The following is a 21,364-nucleotide window of genomic DNA, read 5'->3' on the forward strand; positions in this document are numbered from 1 at the left end:
TCCAATCCCTCTCTCCTTCCTCTCCGCTCCCCGGTTGCGGCCTGGTGCCGAAGGCCTACCCGCCCGCCAGCCAGCCAGCCCCTCAATTTGGCTGGCTGCAGCCAGGAAACCGAGATTAAAAAATGCTAGTTCATGTTCTGCCATTAAATTTGGCAGCACCTGCGGGAAACCTGTTCTTCTGGGTTTCCTGACCTCCTAAGCAGCGCCCCCTGCTCCCGCCCCGCTTCCAAGTCAATATCCAGCCCATAGTTGCTGATCATTTTTGGAAAGCATGCTTTGATAAGCGGATGCTCTGGAGAGCCATACTGTCAAGTGTAAATTTCCTAATATTAACTGCTACATCTGATTGATGTCTCAATTGCCCTTTAGACTCGAAGTTTACAAAACCAGATCTCTTAATCCTGCAGAAAGTTGTAAGAATGACTGCTTTGTTGTTTTCTTGGATCTTGGAAAGAATCTTTGTGACTAAGTGAACAAGGAAGTAGACATAAAGAAACATCCCATTTCAATAGATTGGTAGACCATCACAGAGCACTGACCTGGCTACAAAGGGACTTGCGAAGTTCCAATTATACTGATGTCTGATATGCATGGCTTTAAGGTGGGGCCAAATCCCTCCCTTTTATTTCTATCCATTCTTCTATTGTGTTGTGGCTGCACTCTGAAATTCGAAGATCAGCATAGCAACTTAAACAGACTTCAACTTTGAGCAGAGCATTTACCTGGAGATGTATGGCTTTTGTACCCTTTGGATCATTAATGGGAAAGTTATTTTTGTATGAGATTATATAAAGTGCTGTATCACAACCAATTTACTGTGACAAAGGGTAATTACAAGTACAGCTGCAGTTGCAAATGGACATCGAGCGTCAATGAAATGGATGTAAATGAGCAGAAATCACGCACCGGGTTATGGAGGTTTATGGAAGGTCAAAGGTTTGTCATGAAATTTAAAATAGAACCATAAAAATAGACATTTTTCCATAACCAGGTTTTTGTTTACTTCCGCACTGTCTCAGCACATGACTCTTCCATTGCATGCTGCCTTTTTGTGAACTGCCAATTGCAATTACTTTGACTTCAGTCCCACGCCATTTTCACACACTTTTTAGCCTCAAATTCCCATTTGCTTTCATGTGGTAGCTGAGGAGATGGAGGTTTGAGTGAATCCATTATTGCTTGTACATTGTATGTGGGATGTTGATCACGGGAATGATATTGGAATTGTTTTTTTTAGTAAACTACACATTGAATAGTACTGAATCCAATGTGAAGATGCTGCATGCTACTCTGACTTAAAACCAAAGATTGATTGTATCAATAACCCACAGTTACTGCTGTACAGCAGGGAATTCTTCATGCACATGCACACACCTATTACTATGTAGTTTTGCACTAAAACTTGAACATGAGCATTTTTACCCTGCCTCTAATTTATAATGTGTATTTGTATTGCAAGATGGATAGTTCAATCAGTGTCTGCACTTTTTTTTAAATGTGGGGGCGGCAGGGGGTAGCAGAGGAGTTGTTGAGCACCATTGATTCCTTCCAATGCTGGTGTAATCTGCTCCTAATATTTAATGACACCTCTAACTCTTTCCCCTCATATTTGCCATCCTCAGGTGTCCGTACTTGGCTATTCATCTTTCCCCTGCAATTCCAGTGTTCGCAATTGTCCTCTTCGTCTTTGTGATGGCCATGCTACTGCGCACCAGTTTCAGCGACCCTGGTGTGCTCCCACGTGCTGAACCAGATGAGGCTGCATTTGTGGAGATGGAAATAGGTAGGAAAGAAGAACAAATTTTGACTTGTATTCATTACTTTACTATTTTCATTACAAAGGCGAAAAATAATTTTCAGAGATTGGAGTTAACCTTCAGTTCATAGTTTTCCAGACTAGTTTAGCATATTGAGTATTTTCCTACCGCTGATAACCTGGGTTCAGAATTAAAAGCTTTGTAGTAATGAACGCCCTCCTGAAGTTGAGAAAGCTTTGGACAGTTTCCGCCCAGTACCCAATAGAAGTGAGTCCACAGTCCATTTTAAGCTGCACTTTGGCACTATGTTGGCATGCTCAAAGAGGAGGCATGAGGCTTTTTTTGTGTGGGCAGGGTGGTTGGTGTTGGAGAGGGGTTAAAGAGGCTATAATGCTGTTGCAACTTTATAGTAACAACTCTACATTGCCCTGACCCTTGCTAATATATGCTAGAATTAATTCAGATTGGATCTTTTCTTGCTGAGTACAATACTTGTACTTGTAAAACTGGTATAAAGTGTTGATGTAGAGTTCTGTTTGTATTTGTGTGACTTTATACGTGCTGCACTCGGTATACAACTACATTAGGCAACTTTAAATTAATGAAGCCTTCGAGCTGGTTATTTAGCAGAAAGATCCAACAGACGGGCTTTTTCTGTGGTTACTAGGTGCACAGTTCATGAATTTAATTAAAGTGTATATGGTGTTGCTGTGTTTTAATTTACTGTGTGGTATGGCATAGGTGGGGGCAAGAAGGGGTGACTATGTCCTCAAGATTGAATGCAGGCACTTAAACTACCATGTGGGACATTTTAATTGTTTGGCATTGACCTATGCTCCATCTAGTTTTTTTTTAACATAAATTGAACATGACTCAGACAATTTAAGTTAAGCATTAATTAACCCTAACATTGTAAAATCCAAAGTCTGAGCTGTTTGAAAGATATTGAAATAAATTGTGAGAAATAGAAGTGCGAAATAAACGGCTCTAATGGCTTGCTCAGTAAGTGTGGTGTAGTACTTAGTCATGCAAATCAGGAAATAAAGCAAAAATAAACTTGCATTTATATCGGAAGGTCCAAAGTTTACTTCCATGTTTGTGCTGAGTTAGTTGACCTCGGCTGAAATTTAGCCTTTGTGTCTCTGTCAGATAAAGGAGAAAGTTAACCAGAGTTTTCACTCCTGATCATAGTTCAGTTATCCTACTGGAAAGTGTGGACTTGAGATGAGGACAGGATCAAACTCAGCTATTCTACCCCATGTTTGAATGATTAAAATTAGAAATACAAATGGCAACATGTAACTTAACCAATCACCAAGTGGGTAAAGGCACGGTCTGTTAGGTAGCATCTGCCTAAATGAAGATTACAGGTTTGATTCCTAGTCTAAGCTGAGATGGCTAATCTTTGGTGAAGACTGGATTGGGCCCTCTTGTGGTGATCCCCCAATATTTGAATAGCCTGCTGACCTCATGGTCTAGGTTCATGTATTGGAAAAATAAACAGAGAAGTTGTTAAATTTGTATAGAACCTTGGTTAGACCGTGCTTAGGATACTGTGCACAGTTCTGGTCTCCTTGTTACGCAGAAACACTGGAGAAGGTGGAAAAAAGATTTACACCAGAACTGAGAGCTTATAACTACCAGGAAAGACTGAACAGGCTAGAGCTCTTTTCTCTAGAAAAGAGAAGACTGAGGGGTGACCTAATAGAGGTCTTTAAAATTATAAAGAGAATTTCTTCACCCAGAGAGTGGTGAACCTGTGGAATTCTCTGCCACACAGGGCGGTTGAGGCCAATTCATTAACTATATTCAAGGAGTTAGATATATTTCTTAAGGCTAAAGGGATCAAGGGATATGGGGAGAAAAAAGGGACAGGGTACTGAATTTGGATGATCAGCCATGATCGCATTGAATGGCGGAGCAGGCTCGAGGGGCCAAATGGCCTACTCCTGCTCCTATCTTCTATGTTTCTATGACCCCGAAGTCTAAGGATAAGGGGTAGGCCATTTAGGACAGAGATGAGGAGGAATTTCTTCACCGAGTGTGGTGAACCTGTGGAATTCTCTACCACGGAAGGCAGTGGAGGCCAATTCATTAAATATATTCAAGAAGGAGTTACATATATTGAGGCTAAAGGGATCAAGGGATATGGGGAGAAAGCAGGGACAGGGTACTGTATTTGGATGCTCAACCATGATCTCATTAAATGGCGGAGCAGGCTCGAGGGGCCGAATGGCCTACTCCTGCCTTCTATGTTTCTATGTTTGATGGGGTAGATGTAGATAAGAGGTTTCTACTTGTGGTGGAATCCAAAACCAGGTCATAAATAGAAGATAGTCATGAATAAATCCAATAAGGAATTCAGGAGAAACTTCTTTACCCAGAGAGTGGTTAGAATGTGGAACTTGCTACCACAAGCGGTATTTGAGGTGATTAGAATAGATGCATTTAAGGGGAAGCTAGAGAAGCACATGAGGGAGAAGTGAAGAGCAGGATAAGCTGATCGGGTTAGATGAAGTAGGGAGAGAGGAGGCTTTTGAGCATAAACACTGGCATAGACCAGTTGGGCTGTATAGCCTGTTTCTGTGCTGTAAATTCTATGTAATACTTTTGGCATACATATGGAAGTTCCTTTCGTTCTATTGATGATGTCACAAGGTGCAGCTGGTAGATGAGGTAAAGGGGGCCAAAGGTGGAACAGTACTGGCCTCGCTAGACGTGCTCCTATCTAGTTATACAGCAAGTTAAACACTTATTCAAAATAATTCCTCGTGAAGCCGTTGGCTGTTTTGAAGCTTTACTTCAACAAATTTGTGAAACTGTAAACAAAGACAAAGTATGTTTTGTACATAAACTGAGTACTATACATCCGATATTACATAAGATATAAACATATTTACAACAGTAGAATAGACTAATTGTATAACTAACTAACATTTGGACTAACTTCTGTAACTATCAAATATTAACCGTTTATAAACTGTTATCAAAATACTACACTGACAAAGTTGCTATCATGCTAATAGACAAAGATACTCACAGATATTGCGCTTGGCCTAACATATGCGATCAGATTACATTGGATTGAAAATCCCTCATGGAATTCTCCATTACTCAAGTCAGCTTCTTCCTGGAATTCTACTTCCTGGGGGTCACAGGAAGAAAGGTCAAATGACCTCTCACACACAGGAAGAAAGGTCAAATGACCTCTCACACAGACACTGTTAACACATAACCACCACCAGAGGGTGCTATCTGCATGTAAAATGTCCATTATGTCCAGAACAGGAACGTTGGGCAAACACGAGATGACTATGCAGGGATGGGAGGGAAAGCCAAGGCAGGAAATGTGCTGGCTGCTTTGAAACGGACAGTCTTGTATATAATTCAATGCTATAGAGGCTACAGTAGCCATTCTTTGCTAATGAAATCTTTCTTTATGTAATTATACAGTAAGCTAGGAGGGCTAGACTAGGAACTACTTCACCCAAACCACCTCAGTTTTGGCATGTGTGTAACTGAGTCTTTTGATATGAGAAACATAACCACTTTATTGCTTATGTTTTAGTTTGAAGAACATGGGGTCTGTTCCAGTAAAAACTTGTAATTTACATTGTGTTCCCAGTTATCCATTACAGCCTAGTTTTTGTTCTGTAGTTGGGATCTACTAATTTAACTGATATGTTAGAGTTGCAACTTTCTTTCCAACTTCAACCGAAGCAGCAATAATGGGAGAGTTATATTCATTGTTTTCAGCTGTGAGCTGGGGAACTTTTTAATTGGGTTAAATTGGTATCATTTAAAAAAGCGGTGGGTAACTGAAGAAAGGAATATCTTGCTGTTTGGATTAATTGACACACATTTTGTAGTAACCGAGGGAGCCAATCCCAATGGGACCAGACTGCATGTTCTAGCCTACTCCTACCTCATTATTCTCCAGTGTTCCAGTCGAGGCTCCATACCAAAGCGGATGCTCTCCACCTGTATCAATTCAGTTGCAGAAATGTGACATTTTGCATGATCTTCCCCCACTCTGCATCTTCTCTTTGTTGAAATGAAGACTCATTGTACAGTTTCCTACTCTCAACTCATTTCCAGGATCTCAAAACTATGGAACATTTGCACCTCTCTGCTTTTCCTTCCTCTTAAATCTTTGGGTTTTTAAAACCCAAGGTTGGCATGATTAATTGCTACTTCCTGATTTATCTCCTCTTCTCTCCAACTCTTTTCACCTTTGGTGGTGTCCTGTGTTATGGACCTTGGCCTTTCATGTTGCTTTTTCACAAATTTAAATAAAATTGCAAATCAGCAATTGCTCTAAATTAATGACTTAAAATCTCTAACCACTGATGATGACCTTTTTGTATCCCTACACATGATTTTACTCAATCTTCCTTGGCTTCTCCCTCTACCCTTCCCCCCCCCTCTCTCAATTATTTGGCATGCATACAGACACAGATATACCATCTGTTCTCAAATAGAGGAATCATCAGAAGGGGTGGGGGAAGGAAATCGTCTTTGCTCTGTCCTTATGTACAGTACCTGGATGCCCATTAATTTTAATCCTAGACAGTTTTTAATACATATGCATGTTTGTAATGTACCACTCTGTTGTTTACAAGTTTGTAACTAGGAGAGACTCAGTTCAAACTGTCTCCTGATCTGTGCTGGTTAAATATTAGCAGAACTTCCCTCCTTTTTGTAACAGGAAGCACATTTAGACAGATCAGGAGTTTGTAGCAGCTTCGCACATTCTACTCTAAACGAGTCAAAGGCACATCTGCTGATTTGAACTGAAGTTTAACTATGGCACTGAATAAGATGATGGTTGTTCTAATCTATTCTGCAAATTAAGTATGGTTCAAGATTTGGGGATCATCACAATGGGAGGGTGGAAGAAATTTAACATTTTAGACTTTTATTAAAAATGACTAATTTTAAGTGCTATCTTTTGAATTTAATCAGAATGGGCTACAATTGATAACTTGGTTGAGTTTGGAGAAACACAAGTGCTGATTAAATGCTTCTGCTGATTGGAGGTGACTTGCTCCCAGTCAGTCATCAGAGTGAACACCTGCCACCCTAGGCAAGCCAAGAAAGTGGAACTGGTAGCTTGCTGGTACAAGTGCTGACAAGAGACTTGTTTTAATGCCATCCTGGAGGGTGGTAAAATGGGTAATGTGTGCTTCACTACTTCTAGACTCTTTTTTTTTGCAGTTGTTTATTCTGAGCAAGATTCCAAGAGGAATAGTCATTGATTTTGTTTTTTGCTTCTGTTACTTTTCTCCAGTTATGAATTGCCTTTTTTTCCTGTTCTTTGTTACAATACCTGCTTGGTTTTCTTTTTCAGTGGAGTAGATTTGAATCTTCACCACCTGGGTGGTAATCCAGTGGAGCATATTGCTTGTCTGTTATAGAACCTGCCTGATTTTTATACCATTAATTTGCAATGGATGGACGATTTGCTCTGCCAGATTACCATACAGGTGGTGAAGAGGAAAATATTCCCCAGTCTCTCCTGTCAACCATTGTTGTATTTCCCCCCCCCTCTCATGCAGTAACTTATTTTTCTCAAAGTTGATTTCTGGGACACTGACATCAGTACTGAAAGAGGGAGCTGATCCATCGGGATGGCTGGGACCAGTGTCCTGGCGAATCGAATAACTAGGGCGGTAGATAGTGTTTTAAACTAATGAAGGGGGGCTGGGAGAATTCAGAAAAGGGTAAATTCAAAAGCAGCAAGGGTAATGCCAAGGCTGTAGAGCAGAGTTGTGATCTTGTTAAAGATAAGCAGAGTGGGTTAGGAAGGGACAGCGAGATTAATAAAGGTAATAGGGCACCAGTGACTAAAGTGATATCGGGGAAAAATAGAAAAAAGTTAAAGCTAAAGGTGCTATATCTGAATGCACGAAGCATCCGCAACAAAATAGATGAATTAATAGCGCAGATAGAAATAAATGGGTTTGATTTAATAGCCATTACAGAGACATGGTTGCAGAGTGACCAAGGTTGGGAACTAAATATTCCAGGATATTTGACTTTTAGAAGAGACAGGCAGAATGGAAAAGGAGAGGGGGGTAGCCCAGATATTAAAGGAGGGGATAAAGACAGTAGAGAGAAAGGATCTTGGCTCGGAAAAACAAAATGTGGAATCAGTTTGGGTGGAGCTAAGCAACAAGGGGCAGTAAACACTAGTGGGAGTAGTTTATAGGCCCCCCTAACATTAGTTGTAGTGTCAGGCAGAGTATAAATCAGGAAATGAGAGATGCATGTAACTGGGATAATGCAGCAATCAGGGGGGACTTTAACTTTTGTATAAACTGGGCAAATCAAATTTGCAGTAATAGTGCAGAGGAAGAGTTGTGGAATGCATTCAAGATAGTTTTCTAGATCAGTATGTCGAGGAACATACTAGGGAATTGGCTATTTTAGATCTAGTATTGTGTTTTGAGACAGGGTTAATTAATAACCTTGTAGTAAAGGAGCCTCTGGGGAGCAGTGATCACAATATGATGGTATTTTATGTTGCGTTTGAGAGTGATTTAGTTAAATCCAAAACTAAGGTCTTCAATCTGAACAAAGCAAACTACGTAGGTATGAGAGGCGAGTTGGCTAAGTTAGGTTGGGAAACTACATTAAAAGATATGACCGTAGAAAAGCAATGGCAAACATTTAAAGAAGTAATTCATAATTTGCCATGAATATACATTCCCTTAAGGAATAAAAACACCACGGGAAAAATGGTCCACCTGTGGCTGACGAGAAATTAAAGATAGCATTATATTAAAGGAAGAGGCCTATAATGTTGCCAAAAAGAGTAGTAAGTCTGAGGAGTGGGAGGATTTTAGAATTCAACAAAGGAGGACCAAGAAATTGATAAAGAAATGGATAATAGAATACGAGAGTAAACTAGCGAGAGACATAAAAACAGACTGTAAAAGCTTCTATAGGTATGTAAAAAGGAAAAGATTAGCAAAAGTAAACGTGGGTCCCTTACAGGCTGAGACAGGAGAAATTATAATGGGAAATAAGGAAATGGCAGGGAAATTAAACAAATACTTTGTGTCTGTCTTCACAGAAGAAGACGCAAACAAAAATTCTGGAAATAGTGGAGAACCAAAGCTCTAGTGAGAATGAGGAGCTGAAAGAAATTAGTATTAGGAAGGAAATAATACTGGAGAAATTAATGGGACTGAAAGCTGATAAATCCCCTGGACATGATGGCCTACATCCTAGGGTTTTGAAAGAGTTGGCTACAGAGATAGTGGATGCATTGGTTGTCATTTTCCAAAAATCCAGATTCTGGAATGGTTTCCACTGATTGGAAGCTAGCGAATGTTGCCCTGCTATTTAAGAAAGGAGGGAGAGAGAAAATGAGGAACTACAGACCAGTTAACCTGACATCAGTAATGGGGAACATGCTAGAATCTTTTGAGGAGGACGTGGTAATAGGGCACTTAAAAAGTAGTAATAGGATTGGGCAGAGTCAGCACGGACTTATGAAAGGGAAATCATGTTTGACAAATCTTAGTTTTTTGAGGTTGTAACTAGCAGGATCGATAAGGGGGAACCAGTGGACGCAGTGTATTTGGATTTTCAGAAGGCATTCGATAAGGTGCCACACAAGAGGTTATTAAACAAAATTAGGGCTCATGGGATTGGGGGGTAATATACTAGCATGGATTGAGGATTGGTTAACGGACAGAAAACAGAGTAGGAATTAACTGGTCATTTTTGGGTTGGCAGGTTGTAACTAGTGGGGTACCACAAGGATCAGTGCTTGAAGCATACAAAATTATTACAGGGATTGATTGGGTGGATGCTGGGAGAATGTTTCCCTTGGCTGGGGAGTCTAGAACCAGGGGCCACAGCCTCAGGATAAAGGGTAGGCCATTCAGGACTGAGATGAGAAGAAATTTCAACAGAGGGTGGTGAATCTTTGGAATTCTCTACCCCAGAGGGCTGTGGAGGCTCAGTCATTGGGTATATTCAAAACAGAAGTCGATAAATTTCTGACTAGTAAGGGCATCAAGGGATATGGTGATGGGGCCGGTGAATGGAGTTGAGGCAGAAGATCAGCCATGATCTCATAGAATGGAGGAGCAGGCTCGAGGGGCCGAATGGCCTACTCCTGCTCCTATTTCTTATGTAGGAGGATGCAAAGAGGCTGTAAAGGTATATAGACAGGTTAAGAGAGTGGGCAAGAATATGGCAAATGGAATATAATGTGGAGAAATGTGAAGTTATCCACTTTGGTTAGAAAAGCAGAGTGTTTTTTTTGAAGGGTGAGATTGGGAAATGTTTGTGTTCAGAGGGACCTGAGTGTCCTTGTACACAAATTGCTGAAAGTTAATATGCAGGTACAGCAAGCAATTAGGAAAGCAAATGGTATGTTGGCCTTTTATTACAAAAGGATTTGAGTATAAGAATAAAGATGTCTTACTGCAATTATATAGGACCTTGGTGAGACCACACCTGGGGTATTGTGTGCAGCTTTGGTCTCCTTACCTAAGGAAGGATATATTTGCCATAGAGAGAGAGTGTGCAATGAAGGTTCACCAGACTGATTCCTGGGATGGGGGGAATTGTCCTAATGAGGTGTGATTGAGTAGACTAGGCCTATATTCTCTCGAGTTGAGAAGGAGGAGAGATAATCTCATTGAAACATACAAAATTCTTACAGGGCTTGACAGGGTAGATGCAGGGAGGATGTTTCCCCTGGCTGGGGAGTCTAGAACCAGGGGTCACAGTCTCAGAATAAGGGGTCGGCCATTTAGGACTGAGATGAGGAGAAATTTCACTCGGAGGGTGGTGAATCTTGGAATTCTCTACCCCTAGAGGGCTGTGGAGGCTCAGTCGTTGAGTATATTCAAGGCAGAGATTGCTAGATTTTTGGATATTAAGGGAATCCAGGGATATGGGCATAGTACAGGAAAGTGGAGTTGCGGTAGAAGATCAGCTATGATCTTATTGAATGGCGGAGCAGGCTCGAAGGGCCGAATGGTCTACTCCTATTTCTTATGTTCTTATAGGCAGGTTTCACAGTATTAATTTTTCCTGTACATGATGTTCATTTGTGGAGTGGTGGTGAAAGAAATGGCTCTTTTCTGGTAAATGTTAGTGTGTACATTTGTTTTTGAAGCAAATGGAACTTGCAGTGGTTGGTGCTTTTCCCACTGCTGACCTTCCATTTTGTGTGACATGTGTAGACTGACCTGATTAATTAAATTGCTTCTTGTTGTGGGCCACAGTTACTCATACTTTGAGAGAATGTCAGCATGAAGCAGAAATAATGCAGTTAATTATGGATAGGCTTTTTTACACTGCAGTTTATTTTAATCACATGGGCTGCCGACAGTACAATGGCTCTGAAATGGTGCCCTTCCATTAATGTCGTCACTTATTTAATATTATTTTGTCTGCTCAGTGAAGCAATAATTCATAGAAGTAAAAAGAGCATCTGAACATGTACATATTTTATACAGTTAAAGGGACAGCATAGTCAATGGTATAAATTGTGAACTTTGTCTTCTGGAAATTGCAGGGAGTAGGGGAATGTTAGCAAGTTGGACAGCTGTTTTGCATGATTGAGACCTGGTCTGTTAACATATTGACACCAGCAGTGTGTAACAAAAAAGTGAATACATTGTGCTTATGGTTTTCACAGCATTTTTTTTTACAAAATAGTCCTTGCAAATTCTCTCTTGATCATCTTCTCTTTCCACCCCCCCCCCCCCCCCCCCCACTCCCATTCAATTTTATAGCCATAATAAATGCTGTGTTAGCTTACATTTTATTTATTCATTAAAATGCCTATGCATATTTGGTCCAGATCTGTTGTTTTTTCTGGTCAAGTCTTTGCAGATTTTCTCTCACTTCCCAACTACCCACCCCCAATTCCCTAAATAATGTTAAGAACAACAGATTTCATTTGGGTGGGGAGGAAAGGAGAAAAGCATGCCAGCTTAGATTTTGGTGGGGGGAAGGGTGGAGAGAAAAATGTCTCTACAGACCGAGGGGACTGAAGAGTACCTGCATGGATTGGGGGAAGGTAGGCTGCCAACTTGACCTGAGAGGGAGGCAGAAGAGTGCATTGTTGAATTGATTTGGGGCGAGAATGAAAAGCGCCACCATGAGGTGGGAAGATTGGAGGAAGTGACATGCCTCTGAACTGAGTCTGCAGGATGGAATAGAATGTTTCCATCTACTGAGGGTGGTTTCGAGTGGGTAGAATGTTTAAACTGCGGGGGAGGGGAAGTGACTGTTTTAGCTTAAGAAATAAGTGATACACTGGTCTAAGTTACTTCCAAAAAAAATTGGATACTGTGTAATTGTGACGTATAACCGTGTCTAAAATGAACTAGAATACACCATTCTTGATGTAAAAATTAAAACATTTCTGGCAATCATGCTCCTCACCACCTAGAAATGTATCAACAGGTGTGGATAGCATTTGAAAGAAATATATAAAATTGGAAACTTACCCATGCCCCTGGCTGGAATGGTCAAGTCCAGATTTATTATTGGGCAATTTAAAAAATACCTTTTCAGACAGAAGTTTTAAAGTATAAAGAAAAATAAATAATTTCTAAATTTTAAATAGAAAATAGTTTTCAATAAAATTGAGCAAATAAATGTCTTGTGCTTTTTAGACACAAAATTGCAATTGGTTCATTTTCCAGTATTTTGGAATTTACAAATGGTATGAAAATCCAGATTTTTCTAGGGGTTTTGGGGGAGCCATGCCTCAGTTTCTGCCCTCCACTCCCCAAAGTAAATTACATTTTGAATTTTGTACCTTTGACTCATTTAACACCTTCAGGCTCTCAGTGCTTATGTTTTTTTCACCTCTTCGATATGTAGCTTTGGTTATAAGCCTTTGTCCCCAATGCACTTTCCGTGTAATTACTTGTGTTTGAGGTTTTTTGGGGTGGTTAACTTTTTAAAAATGTAGTCAGCTTATGCCAGTTTTTTTTAGGTTGTCATGTATGAAAACTTATTTTGACTTCTAGACAAGAACCCTTGAATTGTATTTTAGTCTTTGATTAGCTTTGCTAACAGTTGAACATGAATTGAAACCTTTCAGTGAATGATCAATAATTGCACCCAAATCCTTTTATAACTTGCTAATGGACATTCCATCCTGTGTATGTTTGCTGATTCCTGTTCAAGTAGGGATTTATCTTCAATAAAATCCTTCTGTTATAATTGTTCCAGATCTGTTTGAATGTTGTTTACTTCCCTTATGGTCACACAACCAAATAATGTTATGAGGTTTCCTTCTTTGCTAGTTTTACCCCTCCTGAAGGTGTTGACTCCTTGTTCGAGAACCTGATTTTTGTGAAGCTCTGAGAATTTGTTCAGCATGATTAGGATTTTGCGATAAATTAGAAACCATTTGGAGAAAATAGATTTCACCAGCACAAAAATTGAAAGCTCTCTGTAGTTTAGAATATATGTATTGCTTGACCTTAAATCGACATGTACAGCTTTCATCATCTAACAGCACTGAGCTATTGCCTATACAAAAGACAGATTCTAATGTTATTTTTACATCTGTAAGGTTTGCAATTCTGGCAGACAACTACTGTACTGTGTCTCTTATATTTAAGAAAGAGAAAAAAGGACGATGGAAAATATTGAGAGCTGGGTGCTATAGTGATCTAGTTAGTATATCTTCAACAATGCAAATTATTTTGCATCCAGTTGAGTGAAAATCTGAGCGCTGATTTCTAATCTGGTGGTTGCTCGTGAGTCTGTGCCAGTAGCACATACTCCACTAAACCATTAAATGTATTGCCTTGTTTTTTAATTTACTTTTTTTAACACCATTAAATTGGCACTGTTTTAAATGTTTTAACATTATTGATACTGTTACCTAACAGATGTGTGTTTGTTTACCATAATCTCCAGAGGCAGCCAATGGGAATGTCCCAGCAGGCCAGCGACCACCACCGAGAATCAAAGATATTCAGATCAACAACCAGATTATCAAATTGAAATACTGCTACACATGCAAGATATTCCGTCCGCCTCGGGCATCCCACTGTAGTGTCTGTGATAACTGTGTTGGTATGTAGGATATTCATTCTTTTGAAATGTGCTTAAAATAATATGACTAGAGATGGAAGAAAGTTGCTTCATTAGTTTAGAGTGTAGGAAAGGAATCTCCCACTGAGAAACCGCTCCTCTTTCAAGATACTAAACCACTCAAAAGCTGCTGCAAAATCAAATGGAGACTATTGTTATTCAGCCACCTTGTGTTCAAGTTCAACAATCAGGATTTAAGATTCACATCAGAGGCTGGTTGTTACCCTCTTTACACCTTCTGAAGGTTTCCACTGTGGCGTAGGAAGTTGGCAGGTGAACTGGCTCTGTATGCAACATTCTTTTGACATCAAGAGACCAGGATAAATAAGCTTAAAAAAATTCTCAATTCAGGTAGCATCCTGTCATTACTTGGGTATCTGTTTTTTGGTTTGAGTAAGACATTGTGCCTGCTGCTACCAATTGTGACTTAGAATTTGTGCTTGGAAGGAGGACAGCATGCCAGGGGATCTCGGACGCCGTAATTGTGATCATCTTCAAGAAAGGTGACAAGTCCGATTGCAGTAATTACAGAGGAGTTTCCCTGCTGTCTGCCACAGGGAAAGTCATCGCAAGAAGCCTCCTCCCAGTGGCTGAAGAGCTCCTCCCAGAGTCGCAATGCGGATTCCGCCCACTAAGGGGCACAATGGACATGATCTTCACCGCACGTCAATTACAAGAGAAATGCAGGGAACAGCACCAACTGCTGTACATGGCCGCCTTTTATCTCTCAAAGGCCTTCGACACTCAACCGTGAGGGATTATGGCGTGTCCTCCTCAAATTCGGCTGCCCTCAAAAGTTTGTCGCTATCCTCCGCCTCCTTCACGACGACATGCAAGCCGTGATCCTGACCAATGGTTCCACCACAGACCCAATTCACGTACGAACTAGGGTCAAGCAAGGCAGTGTCATCGCACCAATGATCTTCCCGATCTTCCTTGCTTCAATGCTCCATCTCACCCTCGGTAAGCTCCCCACTGGAGTGGAGCTAATTTACAGAACAAACTGGAAACTGTTCAACCTCCGTCGCCTCCAGTCCGGATCCAAGTTCGTCCCATCCTCTGTCGTCGAATTACAGTATGCAGACGACGCTTGCGTCTGCGCTCACTCGGAGGTCGAACTCCAAACCATCGTCGACACCTTCACCGACTCGTACGAGAGCATAGGCCTTACACTAAACATCCGTAAGACAAAGGTCCTCTACCAACCTGCCCCCGCCACACATTTATGCCCCCCGATTATCAAAATCCACGACGAGGCCTTGGACAATGTGGACCATAACTCGGGAGCCTGATGTCGACAACTAAGTCCAACACCACCTTCAGTGTGCCAGTGCAGCCTTCGGTCACCCGAGGAAGAGTGTGTTTGGAGACCAGGACCTCAAACCTGGCACTAAGCTCGTGGCCTACAGAGCAGCAGTGATACCTGCCCTGCTGTATGCCTCAGAGACCTGGACCATGTACAGCAGGCACCTCAAAGCACTGGAGAGGTACCACGAACGCTGCCTCCGCAAGATCCTGCAAATCCATTAGCAGGATAGGGGCACCAATGTCAGTGTTCTTCCTCAGGCCAACATCCCCAGCATCGAAGCTTTGACCACGCTTGATCAGCTCTGATGGACGGGTCACATTGTCTGCATGCCTAATACGAACCTCCCAAAACAAGCGCTCTACTTGGAGCTCCGGCACGGCAAGAGAGCCCCAGTTGGGCAGAGGAAACGCTTCAAGGACAGCCTCCAAGCCTCCTTGAAAAAGTGTAACATCCCCACCGACACCTGGGAATCCCTGGCCCAAGACCGCACAAAGTGGAGGAGAAGCATCCGGGAAGGCGCCGAACACCTCGAGTCTCTTCGCCGGAGCAAGCGGAAGCCAAGCGCAAGGAGCGTACTCTAAGAGAAGAAGCAAATTTGTGCAACTATAATGGGTAATACACATCCAAACAGAAGCATCTTTAAATGAATATAAGTACCCACAGCTATCACTGGTCCATTTCCTTGCACTGTGTAGCCTGACATTGTGCAGTTACTAATTGTGCACACCAAGTGGAGGGTAGTTGAAGATTTTACAGTGGGTAATTGAATGCATTACTTTCAGGGAGACAAGAATTCGGTTATGTGGTGATATTGCAATGACAGCTGCGAAGTACCAGCACCTGGTAAAATCATCTTTGAAGGTTGAGCTGGTGAACAAAAGCTGTCAATTGACAAATATAGGTAAACACTTACCCATAAAAGGTTTGCAAAGCAACATAAAAGCACTGTGCTTTATGAAATGTCCTTGAAAACTGAACGCTACACTGTTCACTAGAGTAGAAGAATGTATTTGTGAATCCTGTGAAATCTCCAGTGCTGGTTTTATTGATGAAACTAAAAAGATTATGCAAGACTGTATGGCCCAGTGAAAAGGCTGATGGGAATTCTAAACTAGTAGTGCACACAAAAAAATTGGTTATTTAAAATTTTAAAGCAACAAAACTTATTGATTGCCAGTGATACAGAAAGGTGAAACAAGCTTTTCATACTATTCCTACCACTAATGCAGCAAATAAAACTAACTTTTTTCTCCCTTTGGTAAGAACATTTAGGAGGGATGCTAAACACAGGCTGGGGAGGAGGTGTAGCCACTTGATCAAGATATTCAAGGACTACTGGCACCTTTAGAGCTTTATTGCAGTGTGAGTGCCTTTTTAGATGAGAGGAGAAATGTATAAGAACATAAGAAATAGGAGCAGGAATAGACTACTTGGCCACTCGAGCCTGCTCCGCCATTCAATAAGATCATGGCTGATCTAGGGCTCAAAGCCACTTCCCAGCCCGCTCCCCATAACCCTTCACTCCCTTATCTTGCAAAAATTTGTCTACCTCCTTTAAATGTATTTAATGACCCAGCCTCCACAGCTCTCTGGGGCAGAGAATTCCACAAATTTACGACCCTCTGAGAGAAGACGTTCCTCCTCATCTCTGTTCTAAAAGGCCGATCTTTTATTCTGAGACTGTGCCCCTGAGTTCTAGATTTCCCCATGAGGGGAAACATTCTCTCTGCATCTACCCGGTCGAGCCCCCTCAGTATCTTTGTTTTGATAAGATCACACCTCATTCTTCTACATTCCAATGAGTATAGGCCCAGCCTGCTCAACCTTTCCTCATAAGTCAACCCCCTCATCTCTGGAATTAACCAGTGAATCGTCTCTGAACTGCCTCCAATGCAAGTATATCCTTAAATAAGGAGACCAAAACTACGCAGTCCTCGGTGTGGTCTCACCAATACCTTGTACAGTTGTAGCAGGACTTCCCTGCTTTTATACTCCAACCCCCTTGAAATAAAGGTCAACATTCCATTTGTCTTTTTGATTACTTGTACCTGCGTGCTAACTTTTTGTTTCATGCACAAGGACCCCCAGGTCCCTCTGAACTGTAGCATTTTGTAACCCCTCTCCGTTTAAATAATAGTTTGCTTTTTTATTTTTTCCTGCCAAAGTGGATAACCTTGCACTTTCCCACATTATACTCCATCTGCCAAATGTTTACCCACTCACCTAGCCTGTCTCTATCCCTTTGCAGATTCTTTGAGTCCTCTGCACAACTTGCTTTCCCACCCATCTTTGTATCATCCGCAAACTTGGCTGCATTACACTTGATCCCTTCATCCAAGTCGCTAATGTAGATGTAAATAGTTGAGGCCCCAGCACCGATCCTTGTGGCACCCCACTAGTTACCGTTTGCCAACCAGAAAATGACCCATTTATCCCAACTCTGCTTTGTTAGTTAGCCAATTCTCTATCCATGCATATATTACCCCCAACTCCGTGAGCTCTTATCTTATGCAGTAACCTTTTATGTGGCACTTTATCGGATGCCTTCTGGAAATCCAAATACACCACATCCACTGGCTCACCCTTGTCCACCCTGCTTGTTACATCCTCAAACAAATCCAGCAAATTTGTTAAACATGATTTCCCTTTCCTAAAACCATACTGACTCTGTTTGACTGCGGTATGTTTTTCTAAATGCCCTGCTACTGCTTCCTTAATGAAGGACTCCAGCATTTTCCCAACGACAGATGTTAGGCTAACTGGTCTATAGTTTCCTGCTTTCTGTCTCCCTCCTTTCTTAAACAGGGGTGTTACATTTGTGGTTTTCCAATCCGCTGGGATCTCTCCAGAGCCCAGGGAATTTTGATATATTGCCACCAATGCATCAACTATCTCTGCAGCCACTTCTTTTAAAACCCTGGGATGCAGGCCATCTGGTCCAGGGGACTTGTCGTCTTTTAGTCCCATTATTTTACCGAGTACTATTTCCTTAGTGATAGTGATTGTCTTTAGTTCCCACTCCCTGTGGCCCCTTGATTATCCATTATTGGAATGTTGTTAGTGTCTTCTACAGTGAAGACCGATACACAATATTTGTTCAGAGTCTCTGCCATTTCCCCGTTCCCCATTATTAATTCCTAGTGACAAGGAAAGTTGGAGGGAGGCTGTGCCCGGTCTGCTGCTGTTCACCTTCTGGTATGCAGCTCAGAGTGATATAAGTGGCCCAGAAGAACATCAATTAAGTTGTTACCTTTGGATACAGGGCTTTTAAGCAGTGATTGAGGTGCCTAATGTTTTCTGCACCACTGGGCAATCGCAGACAGTTGATGTGTATTTTTTTAAATCTTTTAAATTTTAGATGCTCCTAAATAATGAATGCACCCAACACAAACCACATTGAGAGCAAAGCTTACCATCAAAATTAAATTTAGTTTGTACAGTAGTTTAGTTTTCGGTTAATTAAATTGAAAGGTGGTTTCTTTTAAATTCTATAATTTACATTGATTGAAATGCAGTTCTGTTCTTTATTTCGAAAAAGAACATTGAGGAGGGATGCTAAACATAGGCTAGGGAGGAGGTGTAGCCACTTGATTGAGATATCCAAGGACTATTGGCACCTTTAGAGCTTTATTGCAGTGTGAGTGCCTGAGTTTCAGGTCAGCACAATGAATTTATGCTGCAATACATTCTTACACATATTGTTGTGCTGGCATGTCTGTCATAATCTTGATCATTCCATTTCACCCCTTTGCTAATATAGAAGGCAAATGACACACTTGTTTTTACCTCGCCTCACCTCTTATGGTGCTGGTAATTGCTGGGGTATAATTGTAAAAGTAACCCCCCCCCCCTTCCAAAAAATAAAAAGGCACGGCAGATCATAATGCCTTAAAATTTGTCGGTAAGCTAAATTTGAGTAGCTTATTCATTTTACAGAGTAGGTCCAGCAGTGTTTTTCATTTGATGTGACTGATTGAACCTACCTGGCTTTTTGTATCTACCACGTGTTTTTGCTTTGCAGTTGGTAACAAGGGAGCATAATTTGAACTAGACAGGAAAAGTTACGGAAACATGTGTGCAAACTTTTTGATTTTTTTTTCTCCCCCAGAACGTTTTGACCACCACTGTCCTTGGGTTGGAAACTGTGTTGGAAAGAGGAATTACCGTTTCTTTTACCTCTTCACCATATCGTTGTCATTCCTCACCGTCTACATCTTTGCTTTTGATATTGTACATGTGGCACTGAGTAAGTACCTGAGAAATTAATTACCTTGTAATATTATTCTTTAAAACATTTGCAATAAGATTAGGTTTTTACAAAATCTGATTAACTGGTTCATTAAGAATTAGGTCCATCTGAATCATCATGTTGTCTTTCTCTGTGTAATGAGACCAAAAGCAAATCAGAGTATTGATTTGAATTTTTAAAATTCTATAATTAATTTTCTGCTCACGGTTTGTAGTATTAGCGATGGGGAATGGAACTTTCCTACTTGGGCACCCAGTATTTGCATCAGGCACTCGCAGGTTATATTCTGCCCCCACAATGTGCATCAGATCATCTGCACTAGTGGTGTATTTCCATTTCCCACACTGGCCAATCTGCGGTCTGAGTGAGATTGCTAATTTAATACCAAAATAGGGACTGTTTGGCGTGGCCTGTGCCCACTAAAAACTATTTAGAGGCTGCCCAAATGAATTGTGCATAAGACCCTTTCAGGCAGCAGAGAAGGGAGACTTTTGCCTCAAGTGGAAAGCTATTTTGTGACCCACTATGCTGCTCTTTCATTTTTTTCCCCCTCTCCCTCACCCTCTCTGAACTTTTCAATGGCTAGGGAAAGGTGCAATCAGAGTCAACAAGGCTGTTACTGTGAAAATGTTTACACAGTATTTAAGCTTAGTAGCACAGCAAAGTACCTATTTTGTATGCATGCGTAGGTTTGTTTTAGTGTCTATTGCCCACTGTTGTTTTTCTTTCCTGGGTATGATAGCACTGTGGGCAGGGATGACGTTGGGACTATGCAACCTTTGCAACAGGGCCCCAAGGGGATCCAGTTATATGTTTGCCTAATAAAATGTGGAGACCCCCAACAGAACATTTGCAAGGTAAACACTGCCCCTGACAACGAATTAACTTGTTTTGCAACAATCCTCGTTTTTATATGTAAAGGTGTGCCACTCTGTGCGATGGCCCAGTGCCAGCTAGGTCTGCATTCTACTACCTGATAAACTAATTTTCAGCCAGTTAAAGGCTAGTTTTTCCAGTATGCTTTTCTCTGCCAGAATGGTGAGGCACAGCAGGCAGAAGAAAATAAGCTTTTTTTTGTTCAATTTCAAGGCAGGTAAAAATGCTTTATTTTACATACAGAATAACAGTTGTCAACAAACCTCATACTTTATTCAAAATAATAAACCACATACCCTGTCTCTTTCTTGGTTGATTGACTTGTTTTTGACATATTCCTAGGCCATTTCTAACTGCAAAAACTGATCTACAACTTTTGTTTCCAGTTCTAGCTATAGGACTAGGCGTGCATCTCCGTCTCCTGTTTAAAACCAAACTGACTCTTCTATGTCTCTTTTCTTTTCTCTATGTGCTCAACATATGAGAGGCCTGTCTGCCTGACTTCTTCCTGTTCAGTGATTCACAAGTAGGCCTGTCAATAATACCTCTCCTCTTTCTGCTCCCCCCCTCCTTTAGGGATGTGGGTCTCATACCATCTCTTGCTATCCTCAATGAATAGAGGCCACCCTGACTTAATGAACCTGAAATGAGGAAGTAGATTGAGCTGCAAAATGGCTCATCTATTTGGTGTTCAATGTCTGGCTCATTCACAAATAACCCCTTTGTCTCGGTGGCTGCAGCCAGTGGCGCTTTTAAACTTGAGAAATGACTTTTTTTTTTAAAGTACAGCACTTACACACACCTTATTTTAAAGTCCTTTCCTTGAAGATAAAGATTAAAAATTCCCAAATGTGATGTCAGCCTTTGAATTTTTGAAATGCAATGACTATTATGTGGGCCAAAGTGGCACCAGAAGCTTCCCACAAATAGCAGTGAATGAATAACCAGTCAATCCATTCTTGATACTATTGGTTCAGGAAGGAATATTAGACTAGACAGCTGGAAATCATTCTGCTTTTCTTAATGCCAATGTAACAGGACCTTTAATAATAGTCAGTGCCAGCCTACAGCAGGAGCTGGGCA

The 21,364-nt window shown here is 41.2% G+C and overlaps 1 protein-coding gene across 1 annotated transcript in view; it reads left to right on the forward strand.

Moving 5' to 3' along the window:
* The window catches only part of zdhhc9 (zDHHC palmitoyltransferase 9), a 120,072-nt gene that overhangs the window by 71,791 nt on the left and 26,917 nt on the right, over positions 1–21,364 (forward strand). The window contains exons 2-4 of the mRNA XM_085997366.1: positions 1,623–1,783; positions 13,671–13,829; positions 19,265–19,402. Of these exons, the coding sequence (XP_085853492.1) occupies positions 1,623–1,783; positions 13,671–13,829; positions 19,265–19,402 (458 nt within the window). The remainder of the gene's footprint in view (positions 1–1,622; positions 1,784–13,670; positions 13,830–19,264; positions 19,403–21,364) is intronic.

The sequence above is a fragment of the Somniosus microcephalus genome, chromosome 1, assembly GCF_052327205.1.
Source record: "Somniosus microcephalus isolate GS21.2 chromosome 1, FLI_Smic_1.0, whole genome shotgun sequence".
Lineage (NCBI taxonomy): Eukaryota > Metazoa > Chordata > Chondrichthyes > Squaliformes > Somniosidae > Somniosus > Somniosus microcephalus.